At 48.6% G+C, this 19,107-nt stretch overlaps 1 protein-coding gene across 1 annotated transcript in view; it reads right to left on the bottom strand.

The window, feature by feature from the left end:
* LOC140395214 (receptor-type tyrosine-protein phosphatase delta-like) overlaps positions 1-19,107 on the bottom strand; it is a 634,165-nt gene that overhangs the window by 75,674 nt on the left and 539,384 nt on the right. The window contains exon 27 of the mRNA XM_072482754.1: positions 15,786-15,909. Within this exon, the coding sequence (XP_072338855.1) occupies positions 15,786-15,909 (124 nt within the window). The remainder of the gene's footprint in view (positions 1-15,785; positions 15,910-19,107) is intronic.

The following is a 19,107-nucleotide window of genomic DNA, read 5'->3' as shown; positions in this document are numbered from 1 at the left end:
GGCCTGGACGAGCGTGAGGACGTAAAGCTCACAATTTTGAGTTTAGACCCTTCGGTCATAGCAGCCCTTCTTGACCCACAGAATGTAGGAGGAGGAACCCTTGCAGAAATGCATACCGCGATCCTAGACGCGATCGGGTATAACCGGGGTGACCCCGTAGATGGCCTCAATAAGTGCAGGCAAAAGAAAACCGAGCCCCCACAGCGTTTGCTGGACGTCTGTGGATCCATTTTGCAGCAGTTTTCGGAGACTTAGACCGTGCCTATTTGTCCCCAGACAACATGGCCAAATGGACCCCGCACCCTTATCCCCATGCCACAGAAACAGGGCAAAAAGCTTGTGCGAATTATGATCCCTCAGAGGAGGCTCATAATGAGAAATGGGTCGTAAAAAGATTGTCCCGCACCTGGAGCAATCTGTACAAAACAAACCCGCAGTTAAAATTCCCGAAGAACAGCAGGCAGAAGCAGACATACACGCAGTTAAGGCACACCAGATCCCCGCATGGGTCAATGAAGGCAAGAACAGCCCCCCACATAAGTCACAGGAGTGTTATAACTGTTGACAGTTGGGACACATTGCACGAGAATGCAATGCCCCACGAAAGCCACAGAAAGCCCAGCAGGCAGGCACCCTGAATAAGAATAAGACCGAGCCCATACATAGTGTGAGCACCCGTTCAGATCAGACGGACCTGAACGGAACGGTGTTCGGGCTCCCCCAGTTGGGTCTGCGACACCCTTTGGGATAGGTCCGGCCGACCGGAAGTTGCAGCAAAAATACGGGACAGTCCATCGAGTTTCTCTGGGACACAGGATGGTCCCGCACCACAATAAATTCCTCCACCATGTTTCAAAAGGACACGTGGCCCACTACAGCCACTATCACCCTCAGCGGCTTTACAGGCCACTCACAGCAGGGACACATCACAGCCCCTGTACCCATTCAAATCGGCAACATCACCACCAAGCACCCCATAGTTTTAGTCGATCTGCCCCACACAGCAGAACACATTTTGGGCATAGACTTTATGAATTCCCACAGTCTATCCTTTGATCCAGTCAACCAATGTGTCTGGAGAATGACAAAATCTGCAAGAGCACCCGCAACGCTCACCATAGGGGACTATGCAAACAAGATTAGCGCAGTAGGCGAATTTTGGTTTAACCCGACTACGATTAGCACGGACAAGCAGGTTAGGGCAGTTTTACAAAAGACCGCATTCGCGACCCACAAACACGACTGTGGCCGGATGACTGGTTCAGTACAAATCACAGGACCTGACCCTAGACCCCAAAAGCAATATGGATTTCCCCAAGAGGCAGAGGGAGAAATCGCAAACGTTATCGACAGCTTATTAGAGCAGGGCGTACTTAGATCAGTAGCCTCCACTAATAATGCCCCGATTTGGCCAGTGAGAAAGCCCGATGGATCATGGCGACTGACCATCAATTACCGGGAACTCAACAAAATCACCCCCGCAGCAGCCCCCACAGTAGCCACAAGTCCCGAGACCATGCTCAAGCAGGGACTCAATTTCCGATAGTTTACGGTTTTGGATATCAGTAATGGATTCTGGTCCATTCCATTGGCAAAGGTGTGCCAGTACAAATTTGCCTTCACCTTTAAAAACCAACAGTACACGTGGACATGCCTTCCACAAGGATTCCACAACTCCCCCTCCATTTTCCACCGACAGCTGGCAAATGGTTTATCAAAATTTTCTCGCCCCGAATGTCTGGTCCAGTACGTAGACGACCTATTACTGCAGACAGACACCAAGGAAGAGCACATTGAGCTTCTGTCCGAACTCCTGGAGCTCCTACAGAAAATTGGATGTAAAGTAAACCCCAAAAAGGCCCAGATTTTGGAAAACAAGGTGAGAGATTTGGGAACAATTATCACGCACGGTAAACGCGAGATCGAGCATAAAAGGATTGACTCGATTGCTAAATTGCCCCTTCCCCAGAACATTTCAGCCCTCCGGTCGTTGTTAGGACTGGTTGGCTACTGCCAAAACCACATGGACGGTTTTGCCAGCAAGGCAGCACCCCTCTCAGACCTCCTAAAGAAAGGAGCCCCCTGGGAATGGCTTCCGCAGCATACAGATGCTGTGGACTCTTTGAAAAGAGCACTCATAGCAGCCCCCATACTACAAGTTCCAGACCCGCTTTCCCCTTACGCTATAGAGGTAGCAAGCACAGACCACACCCTTTCGGCCATGCTCCTCCAGGAACGGCATGAACAGTTAAGGCCCGTGGCTTACGCGTCCAGAGTTTTAGATGCTGTGGAGCAGGGATTTTCAGCCTGTGAAAGGCACCTGCTCGCAGTTTTTTGGGCAGTACAGTATTTTTCTTACATTACCGGACTAAACCCCATCACAATCCTGATGGAACACACCCCCACCCAACATTTACTGGACGGACGACTCAAGAACGGTACAGTTAGTCAGAATAGAGCAGCCAGATGGACCCTTCTTTTGCAGGGATGGGACATCACTGTTAAAAGGGCAAAGACTCACACTTTTTTTAGCCGATAACCTACAGTACCCCGGAATTTCCATGAATGTGAAATTATCTCTCCACATCACAACACAGGCCCCTTTATTGCAAAAACACCCCCCAGAAAGATAGGTAGTTCAACCCAGAGCCCCAAGCACATAGACACGTGCGAACCCATTAGGATATATGTGGATGGATCTTCCACAATATTAGAAGGGAAGCGCATAACAGGATGCGGCATTTACATCGAGGACACGCAGGGACGCGCCCTAGAAGAACTAGCAATAAAACTTCCAGGACACTTAGGCGCGCAGGCGGCAGAACTTGCGGCCATCGCATACATAGTGGAACACCCAGGTTCCTTCCCCAGCCCATCAGACATATATTCGGACAGCCTCTATGTCTGCAACAGCCTTACAGAATTCCTACCCCTGTGGAAAGCAAGAGGATTTGTTTCCGCAGACGGAAAACCCCTCCCTTCAGCCTCATTGCTCCGTCACATTCTAGAGCGAGCACAGACCAGGACTTTTGGAATAGTTAAAGTTCGAAGTCACCATCGTTCCTCCCCGCCTGGAAATGTAAAATCCGACGCACTGGCTAAAGCAGGTTCCAGGCATGGATATTTTTGGAACCCCCCCGAAAGCGCACCAGTGAATGCAGTTCAGGTCTCACAGACTAATATCGAGGATTTAGTGCAGGCCCAGAAGCAGGACAGCAATCTCAGGGAGATTTTAAAAGGAAACTATCCAGCACCCTATGATAGGTTTAAAAATGCTCTGACCACACATGACGGTGTGGTGTTAAAAGACACCCCTTATGTGGTTCCTGAACAGGACAGGAATCAGCTCATTTGTTTATTCCATGACAGTCATGGACATCAGGGAATCGATCCCACTACAGCCCACCTCTGGCAGTTCTGTTGGTGGCCGAGTTTAAAAGACGATGTAACTCACTACCTTGAGAATTGCCTTATCTGTGCCCAGAACAACCCGGACAGATATGCCAAAAAGGCTCAGTTCAGTCACACCCGACCGGTTAATGGCCCCTGGACTAACCTCCAGATTGATTATATTGGACCATTGCCCCCTTGCAGGAATGGTTATAAATATGTAATCGTGGTGATAGACACGTTTACAAAATGGGTGGAAGCATTCCCATCCAGAACGAACACGGCAAAGACCACAGCAAAGATTTTAACCCACCACATCTTTACGAGATGGGGACTCCCCCGCAGCATTGAATCCGACCAAGGTTCCCATTTTACGGGATGTGTCATGAAGAACGTCCTCACGATATTTGGCATTACCCAAAAATTCCACATAGCATACCACCCCCAGTCAAGTGGTATCGTGGAGCGCATGAATCGGACCCTAAAATCCACCCCCAGAAAAATGGTCCAGAAAAACACTACCACTTGGGATTCAGTCCTCCCCTTTGCGCTGATGTTTTTGCAAAATACAGTTTCAACATCCACAGGTTACACCCCACACACTCTCATGACCGGACGCCCCATGAAAGGCACAGAATTTTTATTAGGATTAGATTTGACCAGCCCCGAAGTGACGGCCCTCACACACGAGAAAGCAGTAGAACAATTAGTGGCAAATGTTAAAACGGCTCATCTAGCAGCCGCAGTGAAATTGGGCACAAGAAAGAAACAGAGCAAGGCCTGTTTCGATAAGACAGTGCATGCGGCTGAGTTCAGTGTAGTACAGAAAGTCATGCTCTCCGTATACAACCCCAGCACATTCCTGTCACCTAAGTATTCGGGTCCGTACTCCATTGCGGACAAAGTAAGCCCTTCCGTCTACAAAATAAAGTACCCCAATAGAAAGACTGTGTGGTTCCATATCAACCAGCTGAAGGCCTATGGAACACAGTCTAACCACGCACATCACGTCATGCTCGACGCAGCAGACCACGCCCAGCCCACAGCCAAAGTAACCCTACCCTCCCCCAACACGTCCAGCCCAGCCACGGACTCAACCTCGACTCCACCCCCAAAATATACACTCCGCCCCGGAACGCCCACAGACAGCAGCAGCAGCGACAGCGACTGTGACTCGGACAATAGCCACAGCACGCCTCCCTACTATCCCCATGCAACAGGACCCACACCCAGTGAATCTGACCACGATTCGAGTGATCCCTTCATGATCACTTTCCTAAACAAACCCCACCACCGACCTACAATGACAACCCCGTTCCGTCCCCACAGAACTAGACACCACCTTTTGGCACCGAGATAATTCATACAGACTCGTCCAGAATGACGAGAACGATCCCAAAATCACACCATGCAGCCCTATCAGCCCCGATACACTCGAGAGTTTGGCATCTGGGAGAAGATGACGACTTTAAGTCTGACTCCCAAAACGTGAACCCCTTTGCGACCCTGTTCGCAACCGATAACTGAAGTGTCCAGATGATGTTTTAAAAAGGAACCGCTTGGGACAAAACGGTATCCTTTCTGATGGAACCTGCAGCATGTTTAATGTTGTTTGTACTAGTATTGTTAAATGTTGTATGTTAGACCGGAAATTTTTTTCCACGGCCCCACGCCACCACCCTTCCGACGCCCACTGGCAGTCAGAGAAACTAGGTTGTTCGGACGCTAGTTCAGAGGAACTAGTTTGTCCGCAGAGACTTGTTAATGTCCCAGACGCCAGTTCAGAGGAACTCGTCTGTCGACAGATACACAGACCCCCGTTCGTAACTGCCCTTCTGGTTCGAAGGAAGAACCAATGCGGCAACCCCCCCACACTGACTACATTTCTTGCCCGTTCTTGTCGGTTGCTCAGGCAGTGGAGAAACGGCATTGGGACCCGCCCTGCCTGGGAACCCCCCCTCTGGTCAGCTACGGTTGGGTAGAGCACACACGGCATTGGTCGCCGTCCTACCCGGGGACTCCATCCAAATCTTACCCGTCGCGGCCCATACGCACCTCATTTCGGCAAGTTTTGTTCAAAAAGGTTTGTTTTGTTTTTAGGTAACCCTTAATTTACATCCTGCTATTTACATCCTCAAACATTTGGATGGTAAACCGCACAGTCTGCGAGACGGCTCGCACTGGTTCAGTATCTGTAAGTGTGTCTTGTCCTGAAATTCATTTTTTTTTTTTTTTTAAATGAGGGAGTCACACATAGTGACCAATTATAAAGGGAGTAATTGGCACTAAAGGACAGACAGGCTATCATACGAGATATTAAACCAAGATAGTAACAGACACTATGCTTGATCCCACAGAACTCCAGAAGCTCTAGGACCAGAGAAGAGAAGAGAAGAGAAAAGAGAGAAGAACCATGAGGACATCCTCGGTGTTGCTCATCACCATAATGGACATTTGGTTGCGCGCGAACGCGAACCCCCTGACCTCAACCCCCCCCAGCCATTAATGATTCACTTCCCCATAGTACCCAGACCCCATCGTGGTGTGACAGGTTTATAACCTGGTACTCCCTGTCCTACTTGGTAGAATCCCTACTAGTATTGGCGATACTCTGCTGCATCGTGCAGACTATTCGTCTGAGGAAATGGAGAAGGAGAGCCTACCGCGCTCGCACCCCGGTATATAGGATAACATCCCCTATTTTCGGATATGACCAGGCCCCCGATCCCCGCGATCTATAATAAAGAGCATTCGTTTGCGTTTTTTGTGAATAAAGAAATGTTTCATGAGTGATTGTACAATCCTGAACTTGACTGCCAAGCCAGACAAAATGTGTATAATGCTGCTATGATTTTGTGTGTATTGTTTAGGAAGTTAGTATGATTGACTGTTTGAGTGAGTGTAGTTTATTAAGGATAGTTAGAGGTACTAATTTTCTTATTTTGTAATGCATGTCCCTGTTTGACATAGCGCCCCTCAGAATTGTCAGTTAAAAATGTCTTGCATAGTTATGGTCAGTATAGAGGCCATAGAACAGTGCTCGCCAGGTCAGGGAATGAAGAACAACGCAGTTATGTGATCCTTCACGCTTCGCGTTAGGATCACAAGGAGGGAGTGGAGCCACCTGGGTTGGCCAACTCCCGACGTAAGAGGGAGAACAGCAAAGGCTGAAGGGAAATTCAGCCAACACAGGCAGAAACTAGCAGGTGCAAGTTTACTGTGTATTAAACTCTGCAAAAGCCCAGATAGCATCGATACAAGCAGCCATCTGCATAATAATGTAGCAGCCATCTACATACTAATGAGCGATCCCCGGGAACAATTGAAACATTTGAGATAAACAAGGCCAAGCCAGACTCCTCGGCGCCAGCAGGAGCCAACACAAAAGAGGTTAACGGACACCTCAAGACCACCCATCGATCAGGGAACCGCTCCAGTATTGGAGAAATCGAACCAAGCAATTGGAACAAAGTCCAATCACTTGAAACCAGGTACGGGGTCCGCCCCAAAAGGCGGGAAGCTCCTGGGGACTATAAAGTAAAGCCCCCAAGTTCAAATCGTCCTTCTTGACAGGGTCACTCTGCAACGCGAACCAACCCTTGACAGTGACCTGTTCAGCTGCCGCCGAAGAACGTAAGTCTCAAATCAATGCTCGCTACGAGATAGGTGCTCCTAGCTACCAGTCCATACCAGCTTTTGAATCCTGCAGACTCAGTACCCGAACGAAAGGCCATTTGTTCCCCTGACCTGGTGGGCCAGTCCGAAGCTAAGTATTGGCCTGTTAGTGATAGAAATAGCTTAGTAGAGTTTATGCATGAGTAGATTTGACTGTGTGTAAATAAATGTGCTTTGATTTGAATCTTACTAATTGGTGTATTGAGTTATCGATCATTACTTGAACTTGAACCTCGTGGCGGTATCATAAAGATACCTGGCGACTCGAGAGCAAAAGTTATAAAACAGAGCCAATTGAACCAACCAAATGTTAGCAACAGCATGTAGCCTACTTCTCAGGTGAATTGCCCCCTTTTCAGGATACTGGTTGCTCAGGCCCTTCTTATCTGGTCAGCCCTGGACGTTTCAGTATTTTCTTTAGCATTATACTAAGTTCAGGTGTCTCCAAATTGACTGCCTGGTATTAAACTCATTCCATTGCCAGGCTTGGAAACTGTGGAACACCTCACATCCCTCAGATTTCCGTTCCTTCTACGAGCTCCAAGCTTCTAAAACATGGTGCCAGTGAATCGCGCTGCTTGTAAAGTTTTGAGGCTTCTCTCCCTGGATTTATTACAGTGCAGCGGTGCATACCTTCCCTCTTGTGTGCTCTGCAGATTCTTGTTTGACAATGCTGTGGCTTGGCAGATTCCCTCTGGCCCCAAGCACTAGTCTTGTGTCGGAACATTTCAAGAAGTGGAAATTGAGGATAAATCGAGCTTGCACAGCCAGGTAGGTTATGAATGAAATCATGGGAATCGTAAATCTGGCGAGGCGGAAGCTAAAGAATGAGCTGACCACAAACTGCCCCCGGGTCCTGTGTCAGCGGTATAATGGTGCATCAGTCAACAGATGAGAATCTAGGGGTATTCCTTCTCAGCGTAAGTAAATGCTGTAATTAAGCAACTAGTTATAATCACAATGGACAATTTGATCTGTAAAGCAGAACTTGAAATCTAACAGCAAGCCGTGGATGGAAAACTGTTTACAATTTGTCAATTTAAATTGGATTGTTTGAAAACCCCGACAATTAAACTCTGGATTACACTCGTGCAATTGGTGGGCGATTCCTCGAGATTCGGAATACAGTAACAGCTGTACCACGGTTTCATTCGAAGTATTTTAATCCGTTTCTTTAACACTGGTTTCAGTTTTAATTAAAATCATCAGAATATTTCCCTGCCTCTCCCTCGCTCAATCCGTATGCCAACTTGAATTTTCTCAAATGTCAGTTATCATTAAAACAGCCGCCCAAAAAAAGGCGCCTGATAAAATTGAACTCCAGCAGTAATGAGTTGTTTTTACTAATTCCCTGCGTCGTCAAAAACACCTCAGCTGAACACTAAAAAAAGGCAGAGCCTCAGAGAGAATTCTGTAAAGACTTGATGGTGAATTAAACTTGCATAAAGAATAAATCTACCCACCTGGCCAACCTGGCAGTGTGACTCTCACAATTGAGAGTCAGATCTTCAATAGGTACAGGGAAATGGAGTTGCCTGCTAATCTTTGAGCTGTGAAGATGCAGTTATCAAGTTGTTTATTGTACCTCCTGTTGTGGTATGGGAGGGAAATGATGTAATGTTTCACGTGATTCAGTCTTACTCTCAGCCTATGTATGCAGTGAGCAGATGACAGATCAGCCATGTTCCCAAGCTCTGCTATCATCTAGCTGACCCTTAATAAATGAACCTATGAATAATGTGTTAACCAATCTCTATGCATCGTGGGAGCCTCAATGTTTATATGCATAGAATCATAGAATCCCTACAGTGCAGAAGGAGGCCATTCGGCCCTTTTGAGTCTGCATCGACCCTCCGAAAGAGCGTGCTACCTAGGCCCATTCTCCCGTCCTTTCCCCAAAATCCTTTGACCACCACCTAACCATTGAACACTAAGGGGCAATTTAACATGGCCAATCCACCTGTCCTTCACATCTTTGGACTGTGGGAGGAAACCAGAGCACCCGGAGGAAACCCACACAGACTTGGGGAGAATGTGCAAACTCCACACAGTCATCCATGGTTGGAATTGAGGCATATTGCAAATAAGCTTCAGGAGATATTTTATAAGAAAACAACATGGTGACAGCACTGAATTTTCTTTAGAGGGCTCCATGTGGTCGTGATGTTGAGAATTTTTTAAAGAATGATATGGTAGCGCTGACTTGCATCTCTTCTTTTCAGACGGGAATGAAAATGCAACGTCAGAGAGTTCCCAAACTCAGCATGGTAACTTCAGTGAACAACTTTGACAACACAGCATCTTGCCAGTGCTGAGACAAGAAGCTGGTAAGCAGAGAGCATTAAGGTTTGTAGCAGTGCTTTGTCAATGCTGGATGTGTCATCTCTAGCGCGGGATTGCAGTGCAGTTTGTCAGTTCCCCAAGTGAGTCAGCATGTCGGGAGGACCAGCACTGGGCCTCGCTCAGTCGAAAAGACAAGTAGTCGAGGCGTGGGTTGGATTGGCTTTGGGCAAGGGAGGACCGGGAACTGTTGTAAGAATCAGGCCGAATGAGATTGTGATAATAGCTGGTTAAATTGGGAGTTGCTGGAAAAAAGGGCAACGACATCATTATGTGCTTTGCTGAGCACTGTTCCCACCTCAATTCATCTTCATGGGTGGAGAAGCAGAAAAGCCCACGAAAGGGGCACAGCCACCCTCATCCCGCGTACTACAGTAGTAGTGGAATGTGCTGTGGTGACGACAAGTAGCTGACAGCTAGCAATTTATTTAAAGCATTCACAGTCCTCAGTTGGTACAACTGCAACAGTAGCAACATTTGTTGAACAGTACAGCTGAAGGAAGGTCCATAGAATATTGAAAAGCTGTCAACAACATTCCCAAGCTTAAATTGACCTACTGTCAGATTTCAAAATGCTTAAACAGCACACAGAGCTATGGGGGCGTGATTCTCCGCTCCCGCGACTAAGTGCCCACGCCGTCGTGAACGCCGACGAGGTTCACGACGGCGAGAAACGGCCCCGATCTCGACCGATTCAGTGCCCGAAAATGGGCTAGGATCGGGGCCGCGAGAAACTCGGGGGGCGTGTCACGAAAGCCGCGCCCTCACCGCGCGACGCCCGAATGACGCGGCGCTGCGCCATAAATGGCGCGATCCGCGCACGGATGGACCCGGAGTAGGAGAAGGAGTAGAGATGGCTGAGCCCCGACGAGCCGCACCGAGATTCCGGGACACAGACCTGGACACCCTGCTAGACGAGGTGGAGAACAGAAGGGTCACTCTCTGCCTAAGACGTGGGCATCGCCAGCCATCCAGCGCGGTGAGGCGCGGTTGGCGCGATGTTGGCACCGCTGTCAGTGCTGTGGGACAGACCCCCCGGACCAGGGAGCAGTGTCGAAAGAAGCTGCACGACCTCACTCGGGCTGCCAGGGTAAGTGCCATGAGGGTGCCCTCGGGTTGCCCCCCCCCCCCCCAGGGCACGAGGGGGGGGGGGAAATAGGGTGGGCTGGGGGGGGGGGGGGGTTCGGGGGGGTCAGGGTGCACAACGATTTACTCGACCCACATGAGCCCCGGGACCCCCCCGGAGCGATGCCATGGCGTGGCTCCAACTGTCTCCTGAACCAGCATAAATGTAGTTTATATCTGCACGCCCTGATGATACCCGCCTAATTGTGATGCTTTATCCAACCCCCCCCCTCCAAGACAAGACAGCTCACAACCAATGCGAACGCTTGAGAACCGGAGGGGGTTCCCCTGTGCTGCACCCCCAAAATGTCCACGAGCAGAGAGCCCTGGACCTCGCTGGGGGCTCCGCCACCCGGGACGTCTTCCACCAGTTTCAAGTGGTGAGAGGTGCACCACGAGGTGGCATTTTTTGTGCGACCGTCTCCCTGCTGAACCGTAGTCTCCCCCTGCATGTGATGTCCATTAGGGCCTCGAACGACATTCTGTCACGGTACACCCTCGGCCTTGCTGGACGCCTGTGGCGCGCTGACACCACCATCAGTGGATCCTCCTGCTCCTCCTCGCCCCCAAGCACTTCCTCTGCGTTCCTTGCCGTCGGGGGGGGTCAGTGTTCCCCTCGGCATCCCCCTGTACATTCGGGTCCTGAGCGCCTGCGGCCTGCGCGGCGACGACGGGCCACTCCGCGGCCATCCCCTCTGCTGCAGCAGCAACCGCCGCATCTGCAGCCACTGTGGGCCTTACCGACCCTACGCTGCCTGATGGCAAACTCCAGAGCTGCGGCTCCAACCTCGGCAGTAAACATCGCTGTCTGGTTGGAATACATGGTGACCTGCAGGAAGGTGGTGGGGGGCAGAGAAACAACATGTTACACGGAGGTTCTTCCACACCTCGCCAGCCGGGTTGCATGGGATACCTGTGTGCCCCGGTGGCCTGGTCGCGCTGCAGATACGCAGCCAGCATAACACCTGGTCACTGTCTGCGCCCAATGGTCAGTTCACACCATACTGCTCACCAGTGTGCCAGTCGCCTGTGCCAATCAGCCACATGACAACATGCGCCCATGTCCTCATCACCGTTCTGCCATATCAGGGCAGCTGACATATGGCATCCGTGGATGGACGATACCATCCACACTCTCCCTCACCCCCCCTCCCACCTGCACACTCTCCCTCACTCCCCTCCCACCTGCACTCCGCTCCCTCACCCCCCCACTCCCCCGTTGGCCGCAGCCTTCTCGGGGAAGCCGACCCAGTCTCCAGGAGCTGCGGAACAGTCCGCTTACCTCCTCACTGCTCAACGTCAGCCAGCACGACTGGCTGACGACTTTAAATAGCAGGTGTGAACGGCGACGGTGTGAACTGGGGTCATGCCATCGGGACTTCGGCCCATCCGGCCCTGAGAATAGTGGGGGTGGCGGAGAATCGCCATTTTGGGTGTCTCAGGCGATTCACCAGACTGCGCCGCGCAGAACTTGATAGTGCCGTTCTCGCCGCTTGGTTGAATCGCGGGAGGGCGTCGGACCGGCGTCGCGTGAAAAAATGGCGCCCCAGGCGATTCTCCCAAATGGCGCAGCATCGGAGAATCGCGCCCATGATTCCTTGATTCGGGCAAGTCAGAACCAGACAAGCAAGCCGTAAAGATTCGTCAAGCAGTTGGAAGTGAAGGCCTACATAGGCTAAACACATCCGGGCTGTTGAGAGAATTCTTTGTTCTGGAGGCTACAGCAGAAAGTACTTAGCTGCCTTTGATGTGGTAAGGAGTTTTCAATCATAGCAAGAGTGTTTAGCATAAAAGCAGGGTACTCGAAATACATTCAAGCATGAAGGGAACGATAGATCAACAATCCACCAAGCACCTGTCTCGGGAGTAATAAAACTGTCATCATTGGTTAATGCAATGTATTGCTGTGTGAAATTGAATGGAAGATTTGTATTTCAAAGGCTGTCAAGGGATTTGAAGCCCATTGAAGGGTACATAGCTGTTGAGGAAGCCTCTGACGCTTGCAACAGCTGCTACTTTAAACACTTTTGTCTGAGGCAGCAGATGTTAGGGAAGGGCTAGTGAAAATGCAGTTATTTTTCATTCTACTGCCTGGACTGCTCTTCAGCTTTCAGGCACGGGTCTCTGATTGGGGGGCGGAGGGAGTGCATCTCTGATGGTGGGGAGGCATCTCTGATGGGTCGGTCATCTCTGATGGGTAGGGCATCTCTGATGGGTAGGGCATCTCTGATGGGTAGGGCATCTCTAATGGGTAGGGCATCTCTAATGGGTAGGGCATCTCTAATGGGTAGGGCATCTCTAATGGGTAGGGCATCTCTAATGGGTAGGGCATCTCTAATGGGTAGGGCATCTCTGATGGGTAGGGCATCTCTGATGGGTAGGGCATCTCTAATGGGTAGGGCATCTCTAATGGGTAGGGCATCTCTAATGGGTAGGGCATCTCTAATGGGTAGGGCATCTCTAATGGGTAGGGCATCTCTGATGGGTAGGGCATCTCTGATGGGTAGGGCATCTCTGATGGGTAGGGCATCTCTGATGGGTAGGGCATCTCTAATGGGTAGGGCATCTCTAATGGGTAGGGCATCTCTAATGGGTAGGGCATCTCTAATGGGTAGGGCATCTCTAATGGGTAGGGCATCTCTAATGGGTAGGGCATCTCTAATGGGTAGGGCATCTCTAATGGGTAGGGCATCTCTAATGGGTAGGGCATCTCTAATGGGGGACTTGGGGGGCTTCATGGGGGAAGTGTAAACCAATCGACTTTGCCTTATCCACTCTGCTCTCTCAGAAACTGGGGAGCAGCTTTCAAAAAAACAGGGAAGGAATGCAGGTGCAGTGTTGCCAAGCCTTCAGATGGGGGGCGACACATTTGAATGTAAGGTTCCACAGAACGTACATGACAACCAGCCAAAGTGACAAGGATCTGATTGGAACCGAGGCCTTATCAAGTCATCACATACTGAGGTACAGTGGTGAGTTATAACTGAGGACTGAATGTCAGAAACATTCCAACTTCTCAACCACTGTGCATCCTACTGCGTGGAGAGCAAGGTCCCAAACACCACCAGAAAAGGTCCATGACTGACAGTCCCACAGGCCAATGTGGGAAGATAAAGACAATGAGCGGGATTCTCCATTCGCCGAGGCCGAAATCGCGTTCGGGGATTGGCCGGAGAATCCCCGTTCACGACCGAATCTGGGGCGGCGCCACTTTTGCGATGCTCCGCCCCCTCCAAAGTGCCGTACTCTGAAAGTATGCCGTGCGTCGTACCGACGGCATCAGGACATTGCCTGAGGCCCATCCCCTCATGCTCCACCCCCGACTGGCCGAGTTCGTGTGTGGCTTAATTTGTCCAGAACTTGGCGTGGCGGCTGCGGGCTCAATCCAGCATCGCCACAGTCGGAGAAGGGCCGATTGCAGGCAGGGGGAATTTTCCAGGGACTGGGGGCACTATTGGGGGGTGGTCCGGGGCACGCGAGACGGCCAAAAGGGGGCACTATTTTGCAGGCTGGGTCTGCGAGCGGCCGGCGCCATAGAACATAGAACATAGAAAAATACAGCACAGAACAGGCCCTTCGGCCCATGATGTTGTGCCGAACCTTTGTCCCAGATTAATCATAGATTATCATAGAATTTACAGTGCAGAAGGAGGCCACCCGGCCCATCGAGTCTTCACCGGCTCTTGGAAAGAGCACCCAACCCAAGGTCAACACCCCCACCCTATCCCCATAACCCAGCAACCCCACCCAACACTAAGGGCAATTTTGGACACTAAGGGCAATTTATCATGGCCAATCCACCTAACCTGCACATCTTTGGACTGTGGGAGGAAACCGGAGCACCCAGAGGAAACCCACGCAGACACGGGGAGGACGTGCAGACTCCGCACAGACAGTGACCCAAGCCGGAATCGAACCTGGGACCCTGGAGCTGTGAAGCAATTGTGCTAGGATTTGCTCTGAATTTCAATGGCAGGCTAGCTCCAAGTCCTGGATCCTGACCCTCAGTCCACCTGTTCAATATAGAACCATAGAAATGATACCATTCAGGGGGTCCTTTGTTCTGGTATCTGTGTCAGTGCTAGTACTTCAAAGGGGGCTGTTTATTCTAATCTTATTTCTCTGCCCTTTCTTCTTGCTCTGTACAATCACAGTTGTTCCTTATTTATTCAGAAAAACTGAGACCTCATTTTGTGTCATGAATGTTGTGTCTTTTTTATTCGTTAATGGAATGTGAGCATCACCGGTTGGGCCAGCATTTATTGCCCATCCCTAATTGCTTTTGAGGAGGTAGTTAAGAGTCAACCACGTTGTTGTGGATCTGGAGTCACATGTAGGCATGACGAGGTCAGGACGACAAATTTTCTTCCTTAAAGGACATGAATGAACCAGATTGTTCCGACAATCGACAATGGTTTCATGGTCATCATTAGACTTTGAATTCCAGATTTTTATAGAATTCTAATTTCACCAACTGCTGTGGTGGGATTTGAATCTGGATCCTCAGAGCATTATTCTGGGTCTCTAATTTACTCGTCCAGTTACAATACCACTATGCCACCACCTCCCCCTTGTATTGCAGAGTGGTAGTGATCAGAGCTGTGTGGAATTCTAGTTACATTTCCTTTCGTGAATACAGCTTTTACGTTGATAAAGGAACATTTTAGTTGTAACTTTACACCAATTAGCATGATTTATAATTATGAAGGTTTGTTTATTACATGTGTACTCATTCACCTGAGGAAGGAGCTGCACTCCGAAAGGTAGCGATTCGAAACAAACCTGTTGGACTTTAACCTGGTATTGTAAGACTTTTTACTGTGCCCACTCCAGTCCAACGCCGGTATCTCCACATCATGTGTACTCATGACAGTATAATAGCCACATATACACTCGTGCCTCATACAAAGTAAAATTGGTTTGCATCATAAACAATTATTAACAATAATGGAACGTTTTCTTCTACATTTTTGAAGAAATGTTTTAAAAATTGGCAACATTATCCAAGATGGCAGACCGAGATACTCATGCTGACAAAGAGATATGCTCAGGTTTCCATTTCCCGCCTTCCTCTCTCGGAGGGAAATACAAAGCTTTAGTTCACTAATTCACTGCCCCAATGCCCTAAATGGTATGGCTCAGGGAGACAGATTGAATGGTCCAGGCTGTCACCAACCTCTGGGACTTCCCCATTGTGGAGTGTTGAAAATATAACTCAATACGCCAAGGGCCACGGCAGTGTCTTGGAGACTTACCCTCAATTGGTGCCAATATAACTCTGGAATGGTCATACGCAATCACGTTGGCGTAGCGATTTTTGGGTTTGTTCACCTCCATGTTTGAGTGCTCCCATGTGAACTGCTGGCCAGGGTCGATTGACTAAAAGTTTGAAGGCAAAGTGGAAGAGAGGGAGGGTAAGAGAGAGAGAAAGGCATTATTTGTGGTTCTTTTAACCCAAATAAATTTCCGTTCAAATTTCACTTCCTCACATTACTGATTCATACATTCAGTATGATATTCTTCAATGCCAGACATGGGCGCTTTGTTTAAATTCTTTATTGCTTCATGGTCGGTATTTGCTATCTGCCACCCGTTATGTTTCTCCCAATTTCTATCTCCAGGCTGCCGACTCATTTTGCGCTATCGCTCCAAGTGAAAGTCTAACCCACGACTTGAGAGTGGAGACAAAGAGCTGCTTTTTGTGAAGCAGTTCTCCCATCTCCATGAAGTGTCACCTGATATGGACGCCCTGCCACTCAGCTGCAGCGCATCATGAAGAAGCCCTTGAACTGCTGAGGTGAATCAGGCAATGTAACTGTGGGAAATGTCTGTGTTAAACATATACTGTTATAAACATAAACAGATTGTATCAGCTGGAGCCCGGTATCATATCACACTAATGTGTAGGAAGTCGCTGGCAAACGGGAAACCTACCATAAAAATACTCAATGTACTGCTCCCAAACCTTCTCATTAAATTGGCCTACAAGCAAATGTTTGGACTTTAATTGGGTATTACACTCTTCAAAAGGCAAGTTAAATGATTACAATCTGCAGCTAGGTGTAGAAGAAGTTACTGACCTAATGTTAAATGCTTGGCACTGTTAGCCTTTAAAAGTAGATTCATGCAAATGCAGAAGCATAGAATCATACAATCTTACAACACAGAAAGGAACCATACAGCGTTTGTCAGCCCTTAACAACTGTCCAACTTATATTTAGGCTCCAGCATTTCCTTCTTAAGCCTGCAAATTAGGTCTTTACGAATAAGGGGGAGATAGTGGCATAGTGGTAAGGTTGTTGGACTAGTAACCCAGAGACACAGGACTGGAGCCCGCTGGCGGGAATGGCTGGAAAATTCTGGCCATGGTTTCAAATCTCACCATGGCAGCTGGATTCAGTTAATAAATGTGGAATTGAAGGCTACTAACAGTGACCATGAAACTATTATTGATTGTTATTTTTAAAATGATCTGGTTCATTATGTCCCTTTAGAGAAGGAAATCTGCTGTCTTTACCTGGTCTGGCCTACATGTGGCTCTCGGCCCTCAGTTATTGAGTCTCAACTGCCCTCTGAAATGGCCTAGCCACTCAGTTCAAGGGCAATTAGGGATGGACAACAAATGCTGACCTTGCCAATGACACCCAAATCCCATTAAAAAAGTATATGGCAAATTACATTTTATAAGTTCCTATGAAATCTGATTCTCTATTGTTTCAGGTGGTGCATTCCAGCTTATAGCACTTGTGTGAAGGAATTTTGCCGCTCGTGCTTTTGCTGATTATTTTCTCCCTACTTGTTCTATCAAACCCCCTCACGATCTGTTCTAAAAGGCAGCAAAATGTTAACTGAACAACCACAAGCCCTTTGTTTTGACTTTCTATTTCCTAAATGTTGTATTTATGAAAATGAGGGCTGTGGAATGGGAGTGGTTATCAATTTTAAGAATATGGTTAGGTGAGAATGAAATTGCCTTACTCTGCCCGAACAATGTATCTCAGCTCGAGCTCTTGGAAGAATGCGCCTTTCCACACTACTGAGACATTTGGTCCACTCCCCAAGCCAGCCAGTTTGTGACATCTTCTCCAAAGTGACAGTGACAAATCGTTGCCAAGTTAGGCACAGTTTTCTGCTGTTGAATGAACACCACTAAAAACTGACCTGAGATTTTTCTGAAGCACCTTAGAGACCTCAAGCTTTTAATTAATTGATTAATTCAGCAAAATCGGGTGTTGAGTGATGCTGTTGGGCAAAATGTTAGAATGTGAATTTATTTTTGCTTTCATGTACTTTGAGAATGTAATTGTTTGTTGTAACCACAGCTTTACATTGGTCTGATCTGCAGAACATCACTGCTGTGAGCATCCCTGATTTCACCATTGGCAGCCAAGCCTGCAGCTACCTCGACACTAAGCTCTGGAATTCCCTCCCCAAAACTCTCCATTTCTCCATCCTTCTTTAAGGTCCTCCTCGCAACCTCTTTGTTTGACTCAACATATGGCCATCTGCACTAATATTGCCTTATGTGGCTTTGCGTCTACTTTTGCTTTGTCATGCTCCTGCAAAATAACTTGGGAAATTTAATTATGTTAAAGGCGTTATATAAATGTAAGTTATTATTGTTGTTGAGGTTGCATGGCCTCTTTCCAGAGAGTAGGCAATGCTCTCACAGAGAGACTAGTCGGCCCTCTGGTCTGACTCCCTGACTACCACCCTTTAGGAAGACACTGCAGCCTTCTCTTCCTTCAGCACCGATCAAGAGCTCAGGCAAATGTCAAGCAAAGTAGGTTCGGCCCTCTCTGACACAATGCATTAGGCTGCTCATGCTGTGTATCACTGTAGGAATTCAGGAGACACGAATGTTTTGTTATGCTCTTGACATAGCATAAGCTGCTTCCTTGATGTGCACTCTGACAAAGGAAGGTTCAGACTTGGAGATAGCTTTAACACGTTTATTAAACTATTAACAATTCTCCTACTTGGATTTGACGCTACTGTTAATCCTGCTATAGCTACTCAGACTGACTAACCAGTCTGCTACAATCCACGTGGTGGGAGTGATGTTCAATCAACCCTGTGTCTGTACTCACTGAGTGTCTTCACTGGAAAGAGACTGAGCATGTGTGATGTGTCCTTTTATACGGGTTGGTGTAATGCCCCCCTGTGGTAGTGTCACCTCTGTGTGTATCATGACTGCCCATTGGTCAGGTCCTATCTTACTGACCTATTGGTTAACTACCTACGTGTCATGTCTCTGGTGTTCCCTCTAGTGTCTAGCTAGGTGTAGTGTATGTACATTAACCCTTTGTGTACTTACAGTGATGTATATCACCGCAACTAAGATTAAGGTTAAACCAAATTTACTTCAACTCAAAAGTAAAGCTGCACCTGTCGCATACAACATTAGTATCCTAGCCAGGCACTAACAGGAACTCCCAGTTCAGGTCTGGGACGGTATTTAAAAGGCTCGATAACTAGTCCCAGCTGGACGGGCCTCCACCCGTTACCAAGGGAGCTTGTACTCCACGAGTCCTACAGGGAGATCAATGAGTGATTCCTCAGGATCCTCGTGTGGGT

This window comes from Scyliorhinus torazame, chromosome 18, assembly GCF_047496885.1.
Source record: "Scyliorhinus torazame isolate Kashiwa2021f chromosome 18, sScyTor2.1, whole genome shotgun sequence".
Taxonomy (NCBI): Eukaryota; Metazoa; Chordata; class Chondrichthyes; order Carcharhiniformes; family Scyliorhinidae; genus Scyliorhinus; species Scyliorhinus torazame.
Note: the sequence above shows the minus strand (reverse complement) of the source record. Positions and strands in the feature narration are given on the sequence as shown.